Source organism: Salmo salar, chromosome ssa20 (genome assembly GCF_905237065.1).
Source record: "Salmo salar chromosome ssa20, Ssal_v3.1, whole genome shotgun sequence".
Taxonomy (NCBI): Eukaryota; Metazoa; Chordata; class Actinopteri; order Salmoniformes; family Salmonidae; genus Salmo; species Salmo salar.
This window is the reverse complement of record NC_059461.1, coordinates 34665715-34684390: the sequence shown is the minus strand read 5'-3', so window position 1 is coordinate 34684390 and position 18676 is coordinate 34665715. Positions and strand designations below refer to the sequence as shown.

General features: G+C 43.4%; 1 protein-coding gene across 1 annotated transcript in view; it reads right to left on the bottom strand.

Annotated features, from left to right (window-relative positions):
* The window catches only part of LOC106580493 (methylcytosine dioxygenase TET3), a 71384-nt gene extending 56158 nt beyond the window's left edge, over nt 1-15226 (bottom strand). Inside the window, 2 exon segments of the mRNA XM_014161626.2 lie at nt 8172-8898; nt 15160-15226. Of these exon segments, the coding sequence (XP_014017101.2) occupies nt 8172-8561 (390 nt within the window). The 5' untranslated portion in view covers nt 8562-8898; nt 15160-15226.
* Between the last annotated feature and the right edge of the window lie 3450 nt (nt 15227-18676).

Below are 18676 nucleotides of genomic sequence, written 5' to 3'. Positions count from 1 at the left end.
AACCGTGAAGCACGGGGGTGGCAGCATCATGTTGTGGGGTTGCTTTGCTGCAGGAGGGACTGGTGCACTTCACAAAATAGATGGCATCATGTGGGAGGAAAATTATGTGGATATATTGAAGCAACATCTCAAGACATCGGTCAGGAAGTTAAAGCTTGGTCGCAAATGGGTCTTCCAAATGGACAATGACCCCAAGCATAATTCCAAAGTTGTGTCAAAATGGCTTAAGGAAAACAAGGTCAAGGTATTGGAGTGGCCATCAAAGCTTGACCTCAATCCTATAGAATATTTGTGGGCAGAACTGAAAAAGCATGTGCGAGCAAGGAGGCCTACAAACCTGACTCAGTTACACCAGCTCTGTCAGGAGGAATGGGCCAAAATTCACCCAATTTAAAGGCAATGCTACCAAATACTAATTGAGTGTATGTAAACTTTCTGACCCACTGGGAATGTGATGAAAGAAATAAAAAAGCTGAAATAAATCATTCTCTACTATTATTCTGACATTTCACATTCTTAAAATAAAGTGGTGATACTAACTAACCTAAGACAGGGATTTTTTAATAGGATTAAATGTCAGGAATTGTGAAAAACTGAGTTTGAATGTATTTGGCTAAGGTGTATGTAAACTTCCGACTTAAACTGTATATAGGCTAAAGTAGTCTTGCATGGCCATCCTTCCAAATGATATGCCTGGTCTCCCGAGGCTTTGGCAATAAGGGTGTAAACACCATGAGATGTGTGGCCAGCTCTCATCTGGAGAGGACAATGATGGATGGAGATATAAAATAAATCTATTATTATTTATTGCTCTTTTCATACAGAATCTCAAAGTCGCTTATAAAAGAAAAAGAAAAAATTATTTAAAAATTTCAGCGAGCTAGTAGTTGATGGGAGATGGCCTTCCACAGCCAGATCATGATGCAGTTCAGTACAGGAGTAGCGTGAGTGGAGGTGTTGACGATGGTTTAGCCAGGGAGGGAGAAACATCAGACAGGCAGGCCCGGAGCTTTTCATCAGGCACCTCTGTCTCTGAAGTTCACAGCTAGTACTTCTCCTCTGTAGGAAGGCTGGAACATCCACTACCGAAAGTGTAGCACGCACTTGTGATGCTTCGGCAGCTATAAGCGCCTGAGAGACCACCACACCTCGACAGTAATCTGTAAGTGTCCTACGAGGCGAGCCTCTGTCATCCCCTCACACAGTCCACATCCTTCCAGAAACAGGGGCAGGTGGAATAAAAAGCCAGTGCTGTGTTGATCAAGTGTTGATGTATCATTCGAATTAGATGTCTGTCAGACATATCAGTGTGGATGACGGATCACCACCTCAAGCTGAACCTCGGCAAGACGGAGCTGCTCTTCCTCCCGGGGAAGAACTGCCCGTTCCATGATCTCGCCATCACGGTTGACAACTCCCTTGTGTCCTCCTCCCAGAGTGCTAAGAACCTTGGCGTGATCCTGGACAACACCCTGTCGTTCTCCACTAACATCAAGGCGGTGACCCGATCCTGTAGGTTCATGCTCTACAACATTCGCAGAGTACGACCCTGCCTCACACAGGAAGCGGCGCAGGTCCTAATCCAGGCACTTGTCATCTCCCGTCTGGATTACTGCAACTCGCTGTTGGCTGGGCTCCCTGCCTGTGCCATTAAACCCCTACAACTCATCCAGAACGCCGCAGCCCGTCTGGTGTTCAACCTTCCCAAGTTCTCTCACGTCACCCCGCTCCTCCGCTCTCTCCACTGGCTTCCAGTTGAAGCTCACATCCGCTACAAGACCATGGTGATTGCCTACGGAGCTGTGAAGGGAACGGCACCTCCATACCTTCAGGCTCTGATCAGGCCCTACACCCAAACAAGGGCACTGCGTTCATCCACCTCTGGCCTGCTGGCCCCCCTACCTCTGAGGAAGCACAGTTCCCGCTCAGCCCAGTCAAAACTGTTCGCTGCTCTGGCACCCCAATGGTGGAACAAGCTCCCTCACGACGCCAGGACAGCGGAGTCAATCACCACCTTCCGGAGACACCTGAAACCCCACCTCTTTAAGGAATACCTAGGATAGGATAAAGTAATCCTTCTAACCCCCCCCTTAAAAGATTTAGATGCACTATTGTAAAGTGGTTGTTCCACTGGATATCATAAGGTGAATGCACCAATTTGTAAGTCGCTCTGGATAAGAGCGTCTGCTAAATGACTTAAATGTAAATGTAATGTAGATTGGTCAGCTAGCTAGCTAGCCAAGCAAACAGACTTCCCATCATCAGTCCTGCAACTCCATGGGTCACCACCAGATATTTTAGCTCAACCTTCAACAGGTTCACCCCCCACAATTTTTATTTTATTTTAAATGCAACAAAAACCCCACTTAAAACTAACAAAAATATGTACAATATTTACAGAGGTCTCTGCCAAGGCTTCCTCATGGCTCCATGGCAACCACGGATCTCAAATGAGATGATGGGATGTGGTTGCCAAGGCGATGGGGACTCAGAGAAGACAGAGGTGAGGGGGATGGGAGGGAGCTGTTCAACCTCTGTGCTCAATACAGTTCACCTAAAGAGCACAGCTACAGCCTCTTCTCTGTCCATCCTACTCATGGCTGGCCATTACAATCTTATACTGTAAATACAGTCCGCGTATTAGCATGGCCCATACAAACACCCACCGCCCACACACTCTATCCCTGTGTGTTAGGTGTGTAAGAGTGACGGGGGAGGGGATTCTCAGGTTCAGACAGACATTATTAGTCACACATCACCTATAACTCTGATATCTCTAATCCCACTGTTACCAGGGTGCAATGGTTTGCTTCTAGAAGAAAATCACCATCAATATACAGGTAACTACCAAAATAAAGGAAATACTCCTGAATTTGTATAAAAATGACCAATTGGCCATTATTTTGTCTACCATGGCTAGAAGAAGAGATCTCAGTAACTTTGAAAGAGGGGTCTCAAAGGACCATAGGGGGTTTAAAGTGTGTGTGTGTCTCAGTCACCAGATCTCAACCCAATTGAACACTTATGGGAGATTCTGGAGCGGCACCTGAGACAGCGTTTTCTACCACCAACCAACAATTGTTTTTTTTATTGAAGAATAATGGTGTCACATTCGTCCAATAGAGTTCCAGACACTTGTAGAATCTATGCCAAGACGCATTGAAGCTGTTTTGGTGGCTTGTGGTGGCCCAACACCCTATTAAGACACTTTATGTTGGTGTTTCCTTTATTTTGGCAGTTACATGTATATACACTGTTAATTTGTTGGTCTAACTTATAATTAGATCTACAAAGCTAAAAAGACAGATACAGTATAAGACAGAAACAGACAGATACAGATCAGTATTAATGGTTAATATAACTGATTTAGGACAAACTGTCTGGATCAGACCCTAGCTAGGCCTACTCCAGGTTGAACAGAGGTAGAGTTCCCCTACGAGGTCACTGGTCTAATCTATGGTGGCCATAAACATTCTACTTCTAACAACAATGGGACTGAGTGAAAACCTCTGGCATAGGATCATATATCCAGTCCATAAACACTAGCTGGGCTGCTTCTGTATTCCTCTCTGAGACAGATAGAAGAGGTCATCATGAGTATCATGTTAGATATAGCTGGGTGCTTCTACAATGTTGGTCCCTGAATATACAGTTACTGTAAGTCAGGGGTGTCAAACTCATTCCATGGAGGGCCATGTGTCTGCAGGTTTTAGTTTTTTCCTTTCAATTAAGACCTAGACAACCAGGTGAGGGGAGTTCCTTACTAATTAGTGACCTTAATTAATCAATGAAGTACAAGGGTGGAACAAAAACCTGCAGACACTCGGCCATCCCTGGAATGACTTTGACAAGTGCTGTAAGTAATGCAGGATGATAAATTAGGATAAATCCATGAATTGAAGTCATTCCCACTAAAGCAGGACTACTGAAATGTCTGGGTTACAAGTTACAACTCCTCTCCATGACCCTCATCTTAAATATGACCACATTTGAGGTCTAGGTAACCAATCACAGACTGGGAAAGTGACCGTGTGAAAACAAAGAGGACAGAGTGACAGAGCAGGGGAGGGCAGTCCAGGAGGTACGCCAAGATTTCCTGTGATTGACTGAACCTCTTCCCCCCTCCTCAGATCTTTTCCTCTGTCCCCAAGGCTATAGGCTACCATCTCCAAAATGTTGTCCATGTCTCTGTGTACAGCCCCCCCCCCTCCCCTTTCTTAAACTCACACAGAGAGGGAAGAAGGGAGGAAAGAGTAGATGAGCAGCAGCCTCTTTCCTGTGGCCTTGCCTAGCCAGTTCAGTTTTTCCTGAGCCCTTCCTCCTCACTGCTGACTATTTATTTACATTCTTCCTGTCCTCCTGCCTCTTAGCCCCATCCCCATCCTGTGTACTCACCGCACACCCCCCCCCCCCCCCTCCTCCTCTCCCCGGGGCCCTAGTTCTAAGGTCAACCCCCACACCCTCCCTCCACCGTTGCACTGACCCTAAGGTCAACCCCCACCCTGATCCTACCTTTTAACCCCATCCCCCGTCCTGCGTACGCACCGCACAAACACACACACCCTCCCCCTCCTCCCTATGTGACCCTGGTCCTAAGGTCAACCACCACACCCTCCCCCCTCCTCCCTCCCTGGCCCTAAGGTCAACCCTCACTCTGAGTGCCAGTGCGGGGCCTCAGGAGTCAGGGGAGAAAACGCAGAGGGAGCTAGAAGGGATTCTACACTGCTGCTGTTTGTTGAATGGAAGGAGGTACCAAACACGACCCTCATCTTCATTATTCCACAAACAGAGCTAATGGAGACAGTTGGGGTGGTTGCTTACATTGGCACAAAACCTCAGTGCTTGGCCAAACCAAAATGTCATGTATTAAGCTTTCTAGAAGTCAAAATCTTCTACAATACATGTATATCTAGTTTTTGTTTTGTATGTCTACACACGCACATTGCCACAGGCAAACACACTTCAGTGGACAGCTCATCTGTTTCCCTGACCTTTAATGACAAACCGCTGGTCAAACAGGCTGGAAATCTACTGAGTAATTATGACTGGTTTACAACTGTCACACCCTGACCTTAGAGTAGAGGTCGACCGATTATGATTGTTCGGCGCCGATACCGATACCAATTATTAGAGGACCAAATAAAAGCTGATACCGATTAATCGGACAATTTTTTAATTTTTTTTGTTGTAATAATGACAATTACAACAATACTGAATGAACACTTATTTTAACTTAATATAATACATAAATACTATCAATTTAGCCTCAAATAAATAATGAAACGTTCAATTTGGTTTAAATAATGCAAAAACAAAGTGTTGGAGAAGAAAGTAAAAGTGCAATATGTGCCATGTAAAAAATCTAACGTTTAAGTTCCTTGCTCAGAACATGAGAACATATGAAAGCTGGTGGTTCCTTTTAACATGAGTCTTCAATATTCCCAGGAAGCTTTAGGTTGTAGTTATTATAGGAATTATAGGACTCTCTCTCTCTCTATACAATTTGTATTTCATATACCTTTGACTATTGGATGTTCTTATAGGCACTTCAGTATTGCCAGTGTAACAGTATAGCTTCCATCCCTCTCCTCGCTCCTACATGGGCTCGAACCAGGAACACATCGACAACAGCCACCCTCGAAGCAGCGTTACCCATGTAGAGCAAGGGGAACAATCACTCCCAAGTCTCAGAGCGAGTGACGTTTGAAACGCTATTAGCGCGCACCCGCTAACTAGCTAGCCATTTCACATGGGTTACACCAGCCTAATCTCGGGGGTTGATAGGCTTGAAGTCATAAACAGCGCAATGCTTGAAGAATTGCGAAGAGCTACTGGCAAAACACACGAAGGTGCTGTTTGAATGAATGCTTACGAGCCTGCTGCTGCCTACCATCGCTCAGTCAGACTGCTCTATCAAATATCAAATCATAGACTTAATTATAACATAATAACACACAGAAATACGAGCCTTCGGTCATTAATATAGTCGAATCCGGAAACTATCATTTCGAAAACGAAACATTTATTATTTCAGTGAAATACGGAACCGTTCCATATTTTATCTAACGGGTGGCATCCCTAAGTCTAAATATTCCTGTTACATTGCACAACCTTCAATGTTATGTCATAATTATGTACAATTCTGGCAAATTAATTACGGCCTTTGTTAGGAATAAATGGACTTCACACAGTTCGCAATGAGCCAGGCGGCCCAAACTGCTGTATATACCCTGACTGCTTGCACGGAACGCAAGAGAAGTGACACAAATTCATGTTAGCAGGCAATATTAACTAAATATGCAGGTTTAAAAATATATACTTGTGTATTGATTTTAAAGAAAGGCATTGATGTTTATGGTTAGGTACATTGGTGCAACGACAGTGCTTTTTTCGCAAATGCGCTTGTTAAATCATCACCCATTTGTCGAAGTAGGCTGTGATTCGATGAGAAATTCACAGGCACCGCATCGATTATATGCAACGCAGAACACGTTAGATAAACTAGTAATATCATCAACCATGTGTAGTTAACTAGTGATTATGTTAAGATTGATACTTTTTTACAAGATAAGTTTAATGCTAGCTAGCAACTTACCTTGGCTTCTTGCTGCCCTCGCGTAACAGGTAGTCAGCCTGCCATGCAGGCTCCTTGTGGAGTGCAATGTAAGGCAGGCGGTTAGAGCGTTCGACTAGTAACCGGAAGGTTGCAAAAACAAATCCCCGAATCCCCCCTGAACAAGGCAGTTAACCCCCGTTCCTAGGCCGTCATTGAAAATAAGTATGTGTTCTTAATCTGACTTGCCTAGTTAAATAAAGGTGTAAAGAAAAATAAGATTTTTTTTTTTTTTAAATACAAAATTACAACAACAAAAAATACAATTACAAAGAAATTAAAATAAATCGGCAAATCGGTGGCCAAAAATACCGATTACCGATTGTTATGAAAACTTGAAATCGGCCCTAATTAATCGGCCATTCCGATTAGTCGGTCGACCTCTACCTTAGAGAGCCTTTTTATTTCTCTATTTGGTTAGGTCAGGGTGTGATTTGGGTGGGCATGCTAGTTTTTCTATTTCTTTGTTTGCCGGGTATGGTTCCCAATCAGCGGCAGCTGTCTATCGTTGTCTCTGATTGGGGATCATACTTAGGCAGCCTTTTTCCCACCTTAGTTTGTGGGATCTTGTTTTTGGTACTGTGCTGTATGCCCTACTGAACGTTACGTTTTCGTTTGTATTTGTTTTGTTTCGGGGGTTCATTTAATAAATTAAAATGTTCGCCTACCACGCTGTACCTTGGTCCAATCCTTCCATCGACGAGCGTAACAACAACGACTGTCTGGGACAAGGACAGGTCCACTAGTTGCTCAACAACTTAGCTTGAATTTAGTATACGTTGTCCATTCAGACATGTTATTTGGCGCACACCAACAGAGGTCCTACCTCCCCCATTGTTTTGTACTAAACAATGACAATGGTATAGCCTGGGTACCAGTCTGTTGAGCTAACATTCCACTCCTTGTACTCTGTGTCATATGCCAAAGATGTTTAGCATGACAGGAGTGGCAAGGAGTGGAATGATAGCTAAACAGACTGGTAAAGACTAACAATGGTAAGCTGTTCCTAGGTAAACATAGGTGAGTTTATGGATAGGTAAGATGAGGTGTATGTGTCATTTGGTTGGACTATTCCCATAGCCAGGCCTTGGGGTGCTGCCCGTCCAGACCTGACAACTAAATAATGTCCAGGGTGGATCCAGACAGGGGCTTTAACATCAGTTTGTTGTGACTTAGGTTTTCATCAGACCACCTAAGACAGCCAGCTACAAGCACTTTAAAATCTGTCTTTGTCAAACTCAAAAAGGAAAGTTAGCTGTTTTAAAATGAATGTGATTAATCAGTTATGGAACACAAATACCATCCTTCTCTGCTGTGGTTCGTCCACATATGGCCATTATCTGTATACAAAACTCAACCTAAACTGTTAAATTGATATGGATCATGACATTTACATTTTAGGGCCCTATATCTTAGAGAGACATTTTCTAGTAAAGATTTACAACTTCAATTTCCCTCAAACAGCTCCAAACAGTCTCACACTGACCTAGGAGAAACAGCCACTGGGAATATATCAGGAAAATGTGTGTTAGAAGTTTGGTCAGTCATTTACACTCACCTCCCAGTCCTTCTGTCCCTTCATCTTCAGCTGCTCACATTTACGCAGCTTACAGATCTGCTTCCCAATCTTACGGTTCATACAGTTGCTGCAGGTGCCACAGTTCTCCTTCTGCATACAAGGGCCACACACGCCGCACCGCCTCCTCTTCTTTCCCTGGGGGGCCGCGAGGGCCTCTCCATGGGTAGGGGGCCCAAGGGAGAAGATAACCCCCTGCTGGTGCTCAGTCTGGATATACTTGTGGTGAGGTGACAGGGGCAATCCCGGGCCCTCCATGGCTTTCCCCGGGCCCCGCAGAAAGATCTGGGTCGCGGTCTCGTCACCATCCAGGGAGAATTCATAGATGTCCTGGATGTGTGGGGGGCCAGGCCCTCCCTTGGCCCTGTGCATGCTGACAGACAGTCCAGCCTAAAGCCTAGCTGCACTGTCCTGGTGGCAATGTGAGGGATAAAAACAGCACAGCAACAGAGTAGTGTAGTCTAATGGTCTGGAGTTGGGGAGGTAGTTGTTGTAAGAGCTGAGAAGGGCTAATGACTATGTTAGTCCATCCTGTCCTGTCAGTCTCCTGGTTGGGCTGCTGGATGAGATAGGTCATTGGTGATAGGGCATGTTTCCCAACTACCCAGCGGGATGGACAGGAGTCAGCCATAACCACAACAGGGGAGCAGGTGTCAGAGGAGCCATGGTCTGGTCTCACCTGTCCAGCAGTAGCCTACCTGGGTGCTTTCTGAAAGTGGGAATAGGCGGCATGGGAAAGAAAGATGGAAAAGAACAGTTAGACCTACTTACAATGAACAATGTAAATGTGTCTGTTCATAGCTGTGGGAAGATGTTTTGAGTTGGGGGTGCTGGGGGGGGAGAAAAAATAATTCATCTATAATCGCATTTGCTGATGGCATACAGTTGAGCAGAATCATTTTGGAGATTTCCATACAATGGATTTTTTGTTGTTGCATGGTCTGGGAAAAACATTTGCCTTTTTTAAACGCATTTCTACATCCATAGCAGAATATTTGTATATATCATACAAATGGCCAAATGCAGGCTACTGTGCAACTCGCTAACCAGGTTAAGATGCAATTAAAAAAAAAAAAAATCTTCTCGTATTTATAATCATTATTATAATCATAATCCTTATTATTGTATATCATTGTAGGCCTATTTATTAATCTAAACCAGTTCTGGAAATATGCAAAACATGTTTAGTTCCATTCTGTTGAGGCATTTTCATTGGCTAAATGAAGTTCGATATGTCTTTTCAATTGTGAGCTACGTATTTAGTTTAAGATAGGCCTTTTATTAGCCTATTGCTGTCATTTGTTGGGTATGGTAGGCACTAGCTTTTCTAGGTAATTGCTGCAATCTAACTTTTGTGAAGGTTTAAACTAGTTCACAAGTGTTTTGTTTAATTGTGTTGAGCCATTTTCTTTGCCAAATAAAGTTCCAACTGTAATGTTGTGTTTGCAGCGATATAATATCCTGCTTGTAGTTTCCTTATAAACAACGGCTTGATTTACTTTTGATATTACCCTAACACAATTTAGAAACTTTTCTGACGGTTCGGTGTGGTGTGGCTATTAGCCTATTATACCGCTGAACTACGCGACCGTTCAAAAGTTTGGGGTCACTTAGAAATGTTCTTGTTCTTGAAAGAAAAGCTAATTTTTTTGTACATTAAATTAACATCAAATTGATGAGAAATACAGTGTAGACATTGTTAATGTTGTAAATTACTATTGTAGCTGGAAACGGCTGATTTATGGAATATCTACATAGGCGTACAGAGGCCCATTATCAGCAACCTCCTGTGTTCCAATGGCACGTTGTGTTAGCTAATCCGAGTTGATCATTTTAAAAGGCTAACTGATCATTAGAAAACCCTTTTGCAATTATGTTAGCACAGCTGAAAACTGTTGTCCTGATTAAAGAAGCAATAAAACTGGCTTTCTTTAGACTAGTTGAGTATCTGGAGCATCAGCATTTGTGGGTTCGATTACAGGGTTAAAATGGCCAGAAACAAAGAACTTTCTTCTGAAACTCATCAGTCTATTCTTGCTCTGATAAATGAAGGCTATTCCGTGTGAGAAATTGGCAAGAAACTGAAGATCTTGTACAACACTGTGTACTACTCCCTTCACAGAACAGAGCAAACTGTCTCTAACCAGAATAGAAGTATGAATAGGAGGCCCCGGTGCACAACTGAGCAAGAGGACAAATACATTAGAGTGTCTAGTTTGAGAAACAGACACCTCACAAGTCCTCAACTGGCAGCTTCATTAAATAATACCCGCAAAACACCAGTCTCAACGTCAACAGTGAACAGGCGACTCCGGGATGCTGGCCTTCTAGGCAGAGTTGCAAAGAAAAAGCCATATCTCAGACTGGCCAATAAAAAGAAAATATTAAGATGGGCAAAAGAACACAGACACTGGACATAGGAACTCTGCCTAGAAGGCCAGCATCCCGGAGTCGCCTCTTTACTGTTGACGTTGAGACTGGTGTTTTGCGGGTACTATTTAATGAAGCTGCCAGTTGAGGACTTGTGAGGCATCTGTTTCTCAAAGTAAAACACGTAATAATAAAACTAATAATAAATACACAATGAGTAACACTAACTTGGCTATATAATCGGGGTACCAGTACTAAGTTGATGTGCAGTGGTACGAGGTAATTGAGGTATACATGTACATATAACTAGGAATAAAGTGCTAGATAATAAACAATAGCAGCAGCGTATGTGATGAGTCCCAAAATAAGTTAGTGCAAAAAGGGTCAATGCAGATAATCCGGGTAGCTATTTGGTTAACTAACCGATTTGCCAAAACTACAGTTTGATAACAAGACATTTGTGGAGTGGTTGAAAAACGAGTTTTAATGACTCCAACCTAAGTGTATGTAAACTTCCGACTTCAACTGTATATTTAGCAGTCTTATGGCTTGGGGGTAGAAGCTGTTCAGGGTCCTGTTGGTTCCAGACTTGGTTCATCGCTACCACTTACTGTGTGGTAGCAGAGAGAACAGTCTATGACTTGGGTGGCTGGAGTCTGAACATTTTTAGGGTCCTTCTCTGACACTGCCCGGTATAGAGGTCCTGGATGGCAGGGTGCTCGGTCCCAGTGAAGTACTGGGCCGTATGCAGTACCCTCTGTAGTGCCTTGTTGTTGGATGCCAAGCAGTTGCTATACCAAGCGGTGATGTAGCCATTCAAGATGCTCTCAAATGGTGCAGCTGTATAATTTTCTGAGGATCTGAGTGCTCATGCCAAATTATTTGAACCTCCTGTGGGGGAAGAGACGTTGTGGTTCCCTCTTCACGACTGTGTTGGTGTGTGTGGACCATGATAGATCCTTAGTGATGTGGACACCATGGAACTTGATGCTCTCGACATGCTCCACTACAGCTCCGTCGATGTGAATGGGGGCGTGCTCGGCCCTCCGTTTCCTGTTGTCCACAATCAGCTCCTTTGTCTTGCTGATGTTGAGGGAGCGGTAGTTGTCCTGGCACCACACAGCCAGGTCTCTGACCTCCTCCCTATAGGCTGTCTCATCGTCGTCAGTGATCAGGCCTTACACAGTCATGTAGTCGGCAAACTTAATGATCGTGTTGGAGTCGTGTGCGACCAGGCAGTCATGGGTGAACAGGAGGGGAGTACAGGAGGGGACTAAGCACGCACCCCTGTGGTCATCTGTACTTTGTTGAAGCACCTTTGGCAGCTATTACAGCCTGGCGTCTTCTTGGGTATGACACCACAATCTTGGCACAACTATATTTGGGGAGTTTTTCCCATTCTTCTCAAGCTCTGTCAGGTTGGATGGGGAGCGTCGCTGCACAGCTATTTTCAGGTCTCTCCAGAGATGTTAGATAGTGTTCAAGTCCGGGCTCTGGCTGGGACACTCAAGGACATTCAGAGACTTGTTTCGAAGCCACTCCTGCGTTGTCTTTGCTGTGTGCTTAGGGTCATTGTCCTGTTGGAAAGTGAACTTTCGCCCCAGTCTGAGGTCCTGAGCGCTCTGGAGCAGGTTTTCATCAAGGATCTCTCTGTACTTCGCTCTGTTTGTCTTTCCCTTGATCCTGACTAATCTCCCAGTCCCTGCTGCTGAAAAACATCACAGCATGATGCTGCCACCACCATGCTTCACCATAGGGATGGTGCCAGGTTTCCTCCAAATGTGACACTTTGCATTCAAGCCAATGAGTTCAATCTTAGTTTCATCAGACCAGAGAATCTTGTTTCTCATGGTATGAGAGTTCTTTAGGTGTCTTTTGGCAAACTCCAAAAGGGCTGTCATGTGCCTTTTACTGAGGAGTGGCTTCCCTCTGGCCTATCTACCATAAAGGCCTGATTGGTGGAGTGCTGCAGTAATGGCTGCCCTTCTGGAATGTTCTCTTATCTCCACAGAGGAACTCTGGAGCTCTATCAGAGTGACCATCTGGTTCTTGGTCACCTCCCTGACCAAGGCCCTTCTCCCCTGATTGCTCAGTTTGGCCGGGCGGGCAGCTTGGTGGTTCCAAACTTCTTTCATTTAGGAATGATTGAGGCCACTGTGTTCTTGGGGACATTCAATGCTTCAAAAAAAGGTGCTACCCTTCCCCAGATCTGTGCCTCACACAATCCTGTCTCGGAGCTCTACGGACAATTCCTTCGACCTCATGGCTTGGTTTTCGCTCTGACATGCACTGTCAACTGTGGGACCTTATATAGACAGGTGTGTGCCTTTCCAAATCATGTCCAGTCAATTGAATTTACACCAGGTGGACTCCAATCAAGTTGTAGAAACATCTCAATGATGATCAATAGAAACGGGATGCACCTGAGCTTGTCACACCCTGATCTGTTTCACATGTCTTTGTGATTGTCTCCACCCCAATCCAGGTGTCACCCATCTTCTCCATTATCATGTGTATATATACCTGTGTTCTCTATTTGTCTGTTGCCAGTTTGTTTTGTTTCGTCAAGCCTACCAGCCTTTTCTCCTCTGTTCCTGTCTCTCGATTGGTCCTGTTTTCTAGTTTTCCCGGTATTGACATGTTCTACCTGCCCTGACCCTGTCTACCTTTGCCCCACCTATCTGGATTACTGACCCCTGCCTGCCCTTGACCTGTCTTTTGCCTGCCCCTGTTGGAATAATAAACTGTTGTTACTTCGACATTGTCTGCATCAGTGTCTTACCTCAAACGTGATAGAGCTCAATTTCGAGTCGCATAGCAAAGTGTCTGAATAACTATGTAAATAAGGTATTTCTGTTGTTTTTTTTATAACAATTTGCAAGAATGTCTAAACCTGTTTTCCCTTTGTCATTATGGGGTATTTTGTGCAGATTGATGAGGGGGGGAAATTATTTGATCCATTTTAGAATAAGGCTGTAACAAAACGTGTAAAAGGGGAAGTGGTCTGAATTCCCCCCCGAACGCATGCTCCCAAATTGTGGTCTTCCCAAGAAGTGCTTGTAATAACTTTATCCACAGCTCTACATTTTTTTTGAAGCTATTGATCCTCTGCAGCTAAATTATGCTCTCTGGTGTAGTATTTTGAATTATTGTATTTATGTCTGTTCAGACAGGAGTAATATCATTCTGGGCGGGGAAAAAATGTAGAGCCTTATTTTGCCAAGATTATTTCAATTTATCAGGGGTGCTGCAGCACACCTTCTTCCGGCAGCTTTGCGTCTGTTCCATTTAGGCCTATAAACTCTGGGAAAATATGACACGCCATAATAACAAAACAAACTCACCTGTCATTTCCCTCAACAAACCTTAATCAACAACTGCTTTACTGGGAAAGACATGAATCTCACCTAATGACAGATATTAGTAGTCTAGACCTGTAATTTGAAATGGCTGGGGATGCCAGACAGATATGCTCATGGGTCGATATGGGAATATGCTGAGTTCTATAATGGCGAGTCCTCCCATGAGGAGGCTTTGTTTGCCCTCTCTCTATGAATGAGAAAGGGGGTCTCGTTGAACCCGCGACGGTGCTCTTTGTTCCGCAGTCAGACTCCAGTCAGCCGTCAATAAACTGCAATGTTGTTTTAACTGTGTAGATAAACCCGCCGTAGGAAACTTGTTTCTCCGTGGCAGTAGCATTACGCTCATGTTGAATCACTGCTGTAGCATGCTGCTGTGCATATAAAAAGACACACTGAAATATGTATAATTAGACTTTTTAATTGAATGAGCTCGAACGACTGCTATAGCTTAGTTATTATTAGGCTCACTAATATACTGAATACTGTCAACGTGTCTGAAATTCGTATGAAAATGCTTTTTTGCCTTCGTAAAACGTAAAAGTTTTACTACTGCAATATTGTCAATCATCCCAAACATTGTTTTTAAAGTCGTTATTTTTGCTACTTACTTTCTTCGTAGTCTTGCGCAGAATCAGTCAGATGCAATGGAACGTTTCCACAAAGTAACAAGCTCCGCTACCCTTCCCACATAAGCACGTGGCTTATTCAGCAATTTATAACCTGTCCTTTAACTGGCCGCAAAGCCACCGCTGCACAAGACTGTTACAGTCCCGTTATTACTTAACTATAAAACCATTTTTATATAGTTTACAGATGTGTCAGGTAAAAGGGGTGGAGGGGGAAAAACATCAAATAAGGAAGCCCCCCCTAGACTTTCAAAACATCACCCCAGGAAGCAAAATAGACAAGAACAATGATTAAAGGATAAAAGTGAGAAAAACATCAGATACAACAATACACAATTAGATGGGATCATAACATTTACATAAACCCTATTATCTGTCAGAACACGTTAGAAATCTGTTAGGGAATGTGTGAAGTCACTAATAATGGGGTTTATCAGTGGCCACAATGTGTATTTGACTAATTGCTTTACTGGTGAGAAACGACTTACTTTCACTGGGCGAAATAGCCTACACGTCTAGATTTCTTTTGACAACAAGCTCCTAGGCTGTTAGAAAGGCTGATGGTCATTGAAAGTAAAGTAAATAGAGAAATGTAGTTAATAGGATACATACCACGTTTGAGGGTGGTTCTTTAAATGGTTCGACTTTTCACCTTAGATAAAACGTTTTTAAGGTGAGGGGGGAAAAAAGCAGCAAAAACTCCCTCTTCAAAGACGTAGCAAAAGTCTACATACTAATTTTGAAATGTTATTCGAAGGTGAATTATAATAATGTGAAAAGTTATTAAAAATTGCAATGGACAAGTAATTTAAACAGCAACTCAACTCCCAGAATAAAAACAAAAAACAACCAATAACCCAATAAGTGATCAGATGAAGAAAAAAAAATCGCGATTGTCTTACATTTATTTAAACACTTTTTCACGTATGAGTCGTCGAAAGTCTGAGGTCTGGTTAGAGTTAAAAGACGAAGAGGAGGAGGAAGAGAAGAAAACGTTGTGTTGCTGTTAAAGTGATCAGCAAATGACGGAATGGAGTTCGATAAACGCAGTGGAACCACAGGGTTAACTCTTCGACCCCTGGGACAATGTCCTTCTCATCTCAGACAGGACACATTGTTTGCGTTTTACACAAGCCTTCAATAGAATTCAAACATGAAATGTACAGTTATAAATTATGGCATTACTTTTCAGATGCTAAGTTAACACATATCAGATGGGCTATGTCCTCCTGATAAATTTTATGAAAATGTTATTACAATAAAAATAAGTATTGGCCATGATGGCATTATCCATAGATGGCCTAGCATTAGTAATTGGCGTTAGCCATGTCGTAATGTTAAGACAGAAGAATTTGAGAGTAATGTTCATTCTAGCCTATGCAGGAATGAAAGTCGATTTAATTTCTTACTGGTACAGGACACCCAAGTGTGCGCACGCATTTTTTTAATACTACAAAAATGACAGGGTAGCCTACTCTGCTGACACTGACAAACAGAGCTATAAAAACTATGTTGACTGATCCATCTAATCGGCTTATACAAATGGGAGACACAAATACAACATGACGTCCATATAACCTGGAGGAGGAAATTATTGTCCAAAAACAAACAAAAGTGGCACTGGCCCAATGATAAAGACAGTCAATATGCACACTCACCCGGATATGGCGGAAGTCTCAGCTGGTGCCAATAGGCTACTGTTCGCTCAATTAAGTTAAGAATTTTGATAACTGAAAGACAGATTGGAGTATTTTCATTGTCATCGCTTTACAACAATAGCCGTTTGCTTTCCAAACAGTTTTTCCGCGATTGTATTTTTAAATATTGTGATATGCCTGGTTGGGTCTCTCTGCTTTTCACCGACAGTCGCAATTTAACAATCATCTATTTGGTAATTGCAGCGCGCGCTGTCTAAATGACGGGCCCTTCCGACTGTAGGCTATCCAATATAAAACAATCCACAACTTTTTTTAAATGATCCTTTGAGGCAAAAACATGCTGTATGGGGTAGTAGCCTATTTTGAATGATTTATATTTATTTCTATACAGACAGGACTAAGCTAATTAGGTTATATAATTTTGGCAATTTACTTTAGGGAAAGCCTTACGGACACGCCGCCTATGGCTTTTAATGTGCAATAAACACAACCAGTCATGTTTTCATCTGATTGTCAAACAAGCACTTAACATAGGCGCTCCTGTAGGCTACCTGCACGCATTCGTTCACTCAAAAAATAAATTCAGCATCCAAACTCCAACAGTGCACTGTGCACCCACAATTTGATGAATGGAAAGAGACATCTGTTACAAAACACCTACGTGTAGTGTATTGAAATTCTGAAATTGTCATTAGGTCTACACTTGTAGCCTGAATAGATGCATCCACTGTTGTCCACGCACGCCTCCGTGTCAGCCTCTCTTCCCTGCCTTGACAAAATGTAAGTGTTCTCAAACCACAACGCAATTTGGAGCGTATACCACCCGGCTTCCAGTCAATTCACTAATTTGTCATGCTGCTGACATGCAGTGATGTTAAATAATGGTGCAATAGCCTACATTTGTTTGGGCATGTTGTATTAATTGTGATAGGCTCACGTTTTACCGGTACGGCATACCCCCACTATTTATTTAACCTGGAGGCAGTACCTGACCATACCGCCTTACTTTCACCCCTGAGCCTATGACATTGGGTAGAAAAGAAACAGATCCTATAACATTCGTTTCCCATTTTTGATGATACTGTACTTCAAGATCATTGTATTGAAATGAACTGAAACTAAAAAGGATGGCATGAACCTTTAATCAAACCTCCCACACATCATCACAAATGGGTTCTTACAGTGGGGGAAAAAGTATTTGATCCCCTGCTGATTTTGTTCGTTTGCCCACTGACAAAGAAAGGATCAGTCTATAATTTTAATGGTAGGTTTATTTGAACAGTGAGAGACAGAAAGAATAACAACAAAAATATCCAGAAAAACGCATGTAAAAAATGTTAGAAATTGATTTACATTTTAATGAGGGAAATAAGTATTTGACCCCGTCTCAATCAGAAAGATGTCTGGCTCCCAGGTGTCTTTTATACAGGTAACGAGCTGAGATTAGGAGCACACTCTTAAAAGGGAGTGCTCCTAACCGCAGCTTGTTACCTGTAAAAAAGACACCTGTCCACAGAAGCAATCAATCAATCAGATTCCAGACTCTCCACCATGGCCAAGACCAAAGAGCTCTACAAGGATGTCAGGGACAAGATTGTAGACCTACACAAGGCTGGAATGGGCCACAAGACCATCGCCAAGCAGCTTGGTGAGAAGGTGACAACAGTTGGTGCGATTATTCACAAATGGAAGAAACACAAAAGAACTGTCAATCTCCCTCGGCCTGGGGCTCCATGCAAGATCTCACCGTGGGGTTGCAATGATCATGAGAACGGTGAGGAATCAGCCCAGAACTACACGGGAGGATCTTGTCAATGATCTCAAGGCAGCTGGGACCATAGTCACCAAGAAAACAATTGGTAACACACTACGCCGTGAAGGACTGAAATCCTGCAGCGCCCGCAAGGTCCCCCTGCTCAAGAATACATATACATGCCCGTCTGAAGTTTGCCAATGAACATCTGAATGACTCAGAGCACAACTGGTGAAAGTGTTTGTCAGATGAGACCAAAATGGAGCTCTTTGACATCAACTCAACTCGCCGTGTTTTGAGGAGGAGGAATGCTGCCTATGACCCCAAGAACACCATCTCCACCGTCAAACATGGAGGTGGAAACATTATGCTTTGGGGGTGTTTTTCTGCTAAGGGGACAGGACAACTTCACCGCATCAAAGGGACGATGGGCGGGGCCATGTACCGTCAAATCTTGGGTGAGAACCTCCTTCCCTCAGCCAGGGCATTGAAAATGGGTCGTGGATGGGTATTCCAGCATGACAATGACCCAAAACACACGGCCAAGGCAACAAAGGAGTGGCTCAAGAAGAAGCACATTAAGGTCCTGGAGTGGCCTAGCCAGTCTCCAGACCTTAATCCCATAGAAAATCTGTGGAGGGAGCTGAAGGTTCGAGTTGCCAAACGTCAGCCTCGATATCTTAATGACTTGGAGAAGATCTGCAAAGAGGAGTGGGAC